General features: G+C 44.9%; 1 protein-coding gene across 1 annotated transcript in view; it reads left to right on the top strand.

Moving 5' to 3' along the window:
- Positions 1-4940, top strand: part of pane1 (proliferation associated nuclear element) — a 6516-nt gene extending 1576 nt beyond the window's left edge. The window contains exons 2-6 of the mRNA XM_041237926.1: positions 2231-2310; positions 2862-2960; positions 3242-3321; positions 3703-3794; positions 4236-4940. Coding sequence (XP_041093860.1) covers positions 2231-2310; positions 2862-2960; positions 3242-3321; positions 3703-3794; positions 4236-4385 — 501 coding nt within the window. The 3' untranslated portion in view covers positions 4386-4940. The remainder of the gene's footprint in view (positions 1-2230; positions 2311-2861; positions 2961-3241; positions 3322-3702; positions 3795-4235) is intronic.
- The last annotated feature ends 773 nt before the right edge of the window (positions 4941-5713 follow it).

The raw sequence follows: 5713 nt of genomic DNA, 5'->3' as shown, positions 1-5713 counted from the left end.
TATAAAGACATTTCAGAGGGCTGGATCTCATCAATATCAGGGTCTAGTGCTGTATATTATAAAGACATTTCAGAGGGCTGGATCTCATCAATATCAGGGTCTAGCGCTGTATATTATAAAGACATTTCAGAGGACTGGATCTCATCAATATCAGGGTCTAGCGCTGTATATTATAAAGACATTTCAGAGGGCTGTATCTCATCAATATCAGGGTCTAGTGCTGTATATTATAAAGACATTTCAGAGGGCTGGGTCTCATCAATATCAGGGTCTAGTGCTGTATATTATAAAGACATTTCAGAGGGCTGTGTCTCATCAATATCAGGGTCTAGTGCTGTATATTATAAAGACATTTCAGAGGGCTGGATCTCATCAATATCAGGGTCTAGTGCTGTATATTATAAAGACATTTCAGAGGGCTTGGTCTCATCAATATCAGGGTCTAGCGCTGTATATTATAAAGACATTTCAGAGGGCTGTGTCTCATCAATATCAGGGTCTAGTGCTGTATATTATAAAGACATTTCAGAGGGCTGGATCTCATCAATATCAGGGTCTAGTGCTGTATATTAAAAAGACATTTCAGAGGGCTGTGTCTCATCAATATCAGGGTCTAGTGCTGTATATTATAAAGACATTTCAGAGGGCTGGATCTCATCAATATCAGGGTCTAGTGCTGTATATTATAAAGACATTTCAGAGGGCTGGATCTCATCAATATCAGGGTCTAGTGCTGTATATTATAAAGACATTTCAGAGGGCTGGATCTCATCAATATCAGGGTCTAGTGCTGTATATTATAAAGACATTTCAGAGGGCTGGATCTCATCAATATCAGGGGTCTAGTGCTGTATATTATAAAGACATTTCAGAGGGCTGGATCTCATCAATATCAGGGTCTAGTGCTGTATATTATAAAGACATTTCAGAGGGCTGGATCTCATCAATATCAGGGTCTAGTGCTGTATATTACAAAGACATTTCAGAGGGCTGGATCGCATCAATGTCAGGGTTAGTGCTGTATATTATAAAGACATTTCAGAGGGCTGGATCACATCAATATCAGGGTCTAGTGCTGTATATTATAAAGACATTTCAGAGGGCTGTGTCTCATCAATATCAGGGTCTAGTGCTGTGTATTATAAAGACATTTCAGAGGGCTGGCTCTCATCAATATCAGGGTCTAGCGCTGTATATTATAAAGACATTTCAGAGGGCTGGATCTCATCAATATCAGGGTCTAGTGCTGTATATTATAAAGACATTTCAGAGGGCTGGATCTCATCAATATCAGGGTCTAGTGCTGTATATTATAAAGACATTTCAGAACGCTGTGTCTCATCAATATCAGGGTCTAAAGCTGTATATTATAAAGACATTTCAGAGGTGCTGGATCTCATCAATATCAGGGTCTAGTGCTGTATATTATAAAGACATTTCAGAGGGCTGGATCTCATCAATATCAGGGTCTAGTGCTGTATATTATAAAGACATTTCAGAGAGCTGTGTCTCATCAATATCAGGGTCTAGTGCTGTATATTATAAAGACATTTCAGAGGGCTGGATCTCATCAATATCAGGGTCTAGTGCTGTATATTATAAAGACATTTCAGAGGGCTGGATCTCATCAATATCAGGGTCTAGCGCTGTATATTATAAAGACATTTCAGAGGGCTGGATCTCATCAATATCAGGGTCTAGTGCTGTATATTATAAAGACATTTCAGAGGGCTGGATCTCATCAATATCAGGGTCTAGTGCTGTATATTATAAACACATTTCAGAGGGCTGTGTCTCATCAATATCAGGGTCTAGTGCTGTATATTATAAAGACATTTCAGAGGGCTGGATCTCATCAATATCAGGGTCTAGTGCTGTATATTATAAAGACATTTCAGAGGGCTGGATCTCATCAATATCAGGGTCTAGTGCTGTATATTATAAAGACATTTCAGAGGGCTGGATCTCATCAATATCAGGGTCTAGCGCTGTATATTATAAAGACATTTCAGAGGGCTGGATCTCATCAATATCAGGGTCTAGTGCTGTATATTATAAAGACATTTCAGAGGGCTGGATCTCATCAATATCAGGGTCTAGTGCTGTATATTATAAAGACATTTCAGAGGGCTGGATCTCATCAATATCAGGGTCTAGTGCTGTATATTATAAAGACATTTCAGAGGGCTTGCTATGTCAGTTTATTCCCAGTGTGTTTCTCTGATTCTAGCTCGTGGGAAGTGATGTTTCTGATCTGGAGAAGTTGGCTCGCTCTATTATGGAAGAAAACAAGAGTTTCAATGTCAACGTGTGAGTTTCAGCGATTCTGATTTTAAGTTTTTAAACTTCCTCTCCTCCCATCAAACTCCCTCATCTCCCTCCATCTCTCCCTCCTCTCCTTCCTCCTCCTTCCCCCTCTCCATCCTTCCTCATCTCCCTCTCCCCATTCCTCCCCATCAATCTACCTATCTCCCTCCATCTCTACCCTCACTCTCCTTCCTCCTCCTTCCCCCTCTCCATCCTTCCTCATCTCCCTCTCCCCATTCCTCTATCTATCACATCTACCTATCTGTCTACCCTCTGTCCATCCTTCCTCATTCTCCCTCTCAACACATTCCTGTCATAGGTGATACTATCTGTCTAGATACACAGATCCTATACACTATCTACCTATCTATCTATCTATCTATCCACACACACACACTATGTCTATCTATATCAAACAACACAACTCTATCTATCTATCTATCTCTGTGTCTATCTATCTATCTATACACACACACTATCTATCTATCTACACTCTCAGTCGCTAATCTCTCTCTGTCTCTCTCTCTCTGTGTCTCTCTGTCTCTGTGTCTCAGGCGTCTGGCTCAGTCTCTTCCTCTGCCAGTGGAGAATGAAGACAGCCGGCCCAGAATTGACCTGCTGGTGTTGATGGTGAATCTGCGCAGCAGCTACAGGTAAGAGAGACTCGAACTACAGCTCCCAGCATGCCTCTGCACCCGCGGCACTGGTGAGGCATGCTGGGAGCTGTAGTTCTTTACGCTGTGGGTCTCGTATCACAAGCGATACAGACCTCTATTACAATACATCAGGTCAAGAAAGCATTCATCGAGACACAGTGACTCGCTCCACCCTGGCTATCGGACTACAGCTCCCAGCATGCCTCTGCACCCGCGGCACTGGTGAGGCATGCTGGGAGCTGTAGTTCTTTAACTGCGCTGCCATCTCTCTCTTTCAGCCTCAGTTTGGCCGAGTCTTCCTTGCAGTATATCGATCCTCACTATTTCCTGGGAAAGGTCTACTTTTTAGCGACAGGTGGTGAGTTTTTGCATTCTAGCTTTTTTAAATAAAAAAAAATGAGTTTTGCATTCAACCTACTATTATTAAAAAACTACTTTTAAAACTGTAATAATATATTATATAATATATAATTTATATAATATATTAATTATATACAAATCTAGGGGGCGCTAGTGGGTTGATGTACCCTAATGCGCTAGACTGGCCTGTCGCCTTCTAGAGGAAGGGTTCAGGGGGGGGGGAGTGGAAGGTGGGTGCAGACGTGCATACAGTCCTGTCCGTCCGGCGTTCTTTACTGATACCTGTCTGACACCCACCTTGTTTGTTAGATATTGTCCGGGAGGATTTGGTCTCTCTCTCTCTCTCTCCTCTCTCCTCCTCTCCCCCTCTCTCTCTCAGCTCGCTCCTCTCATCTCTCCTCTGATCTGCTCCCCTCTCTCAGGTTGCTCTCTGCTTCCACTCGCAGTCCAGTCCTGTTTGCAGATCTAGAGGTAACTGTGCTCTTCAGTGTGAAAACCAATCTCTCTGTGGCTCACAGTGCAGTATGTAATACAATACTATATACTATAATACAATACTATAATACAATCTCTCTCTCCTCTCCCTGTCTCCCCTCTCTGTCTCTCCCCCTCTCTCTCCCCTCTCCTCTCCCTCTCTCTCTCTCCCTCTCTCTCCTCTCCCTCTCTCTCTCTCTCTCTCTCTCTCTCTCTCTCCCTCTCTCTCTCTCTCTCTCCTCTCTCTCTCTCCTCTCTCTCTCTCTCTCTCTCTCTCTCTCCCTCTCTCTCTCTCTCTCTCCTCTCTCCTCTCCCTCTCTCTCTCTCTCTCTCTCTCTCTCTCTCTCTCTCTCTCCTCCTCTCTCTCTCTCTCTCCTCTCTCCCCCTCTCTCTCCCTCTCTCTCCTCTCTCTCTCTCGCTCTCCTCTCTCTCTCTCAGAGTGATTCAGGCAGGCTCACTGTGGCTCATCGCTTCCTCACTCTGCTCAAGATAGCAGCGGGGCTTGAACCCGGGGCCTCTGCGCTGTTCCTGAACACCCTGCTGAGGGGCGCCCCTCCCCCGTCCACCAACGAGGACCCCCTCAATTAATGTGCACCCCCCTCCCCCAGTCCCGTCGCTCAGAGCCAGCGACAGACTCCAGTGTAATGATAGCGCTGGAATCTGTGCGCCGTGTGTTTGCTATTTAAAGCAGCAGTGAGGTGTCTGTGGAGAGCGCAGACACAAAGCCAAGCCTGTCCAATCTGGGACTGAGCGGAGACAACAAGACAAATATAGACACCCTGTCCTTCTGAAAGGTCAGACTGAAAAGTGTGTGACAGACAGACAGACAGACAGACAGACAGACAGACAGACAGAGCCCCACAATGCTGTTCAGTTTGACGCTGCAGTATAATATAGAATCCCTTCTTCTTGGTGTCTGTGTTAGTTTACTGCATTCTGAACAGAGTTTAGTGTCACTGAAGCTGCAGACAGACAGACAGACAGACAGACAGACAGACAGAGCCCCACAATGCTGTTCAGTTTGACGCTGCAGTATAATATAGAATCCCTTCTTCTTGGTGTCTGTGTTAGTTTACTGCATTCTGAACAGAGTTTAGTGTCACTGAAGCTGCAGACAGACAGACAGACAGACAGACAGACACACCCCCATGCTGTTCAGTTTGACGCTGGCAGTATAATCAAGAATCCCTCTTCTTGGTGTCTTATATAGTTATACTGCATTCTGACACAGAGTTGAGTGTCACTGCAGCTTGACGACCAAACAGACAGACAGACAGACAGAGCCCCACAATGCTGTTCAGTTTGACGTGCACTGTCACACATCTGTCTCGGGTGTGTTACACAGTGTCAAACTGTGTGTCACAGAGTTTGTGTCACAGACAGACAGACAGACAGACAGACCGTGTGTCACAGTGCTGTTCAGTTTGACGCTGCAGTGTAATATAGTGTCTGTTCTTCTTGGTGTCTGTGTTAGTTTGTGTGTCTGTGAGACAGTGACACACAGACGTCACACAGTCAGCCCCACAGTCATGTCACAGTTGATCCACACAGTATAATTGGTGTGTGCAGTCACATTGTGTCTGTGTGTCACACAGTCTCTCAACACAACAGTTGTCACAGCGTGTGTGTCACAGAGAGTCACACAGTGTGTGTGTCACACACAGTGTGTGTGTCTCAGTGTGTCGGTGTGTGTGTCTGTGTGTGTGTGTCTCAGTGTGTGTGTGTGTGTGTCTCAGTGGTGTGTGTGTGTGTGTCTGTGTGTGTGTGTGTGTGTGTGTGTGTGTGTGTGTGTGTGTGTGTGTGTGTGTGTGTGATTGTGTGTGTGTGTGTCAGTGTGTGTGTGTGTCTCGGTGTGTGTGTGTGTGTGTGTGTGTGTGTGCGTGTGTCGGTGTGTGATTTAGAGAGTGATGGAAAGA

Source organism: Polyodon spathula, chromosome 46, assembly GCF_017654505.1.
Source record: "Polyodon spathula isolate WHYD16114869_AA chromosome 46, ASM1765450v1, whole genome shotgun sequence".
In the NCBI taxonomy this organism is placed as follows: Eukaryota; Metazoa; Chordata; class Actinopteri; order Acipenseriformes; family Polyodontidae; genus Polyodon; species Polyodon spathula.
The sequence above is the reverse complement of the archived record's forward strand: the minus strand, read 5'-3'. Positions and strand labels throughout refer to the sequence as shown.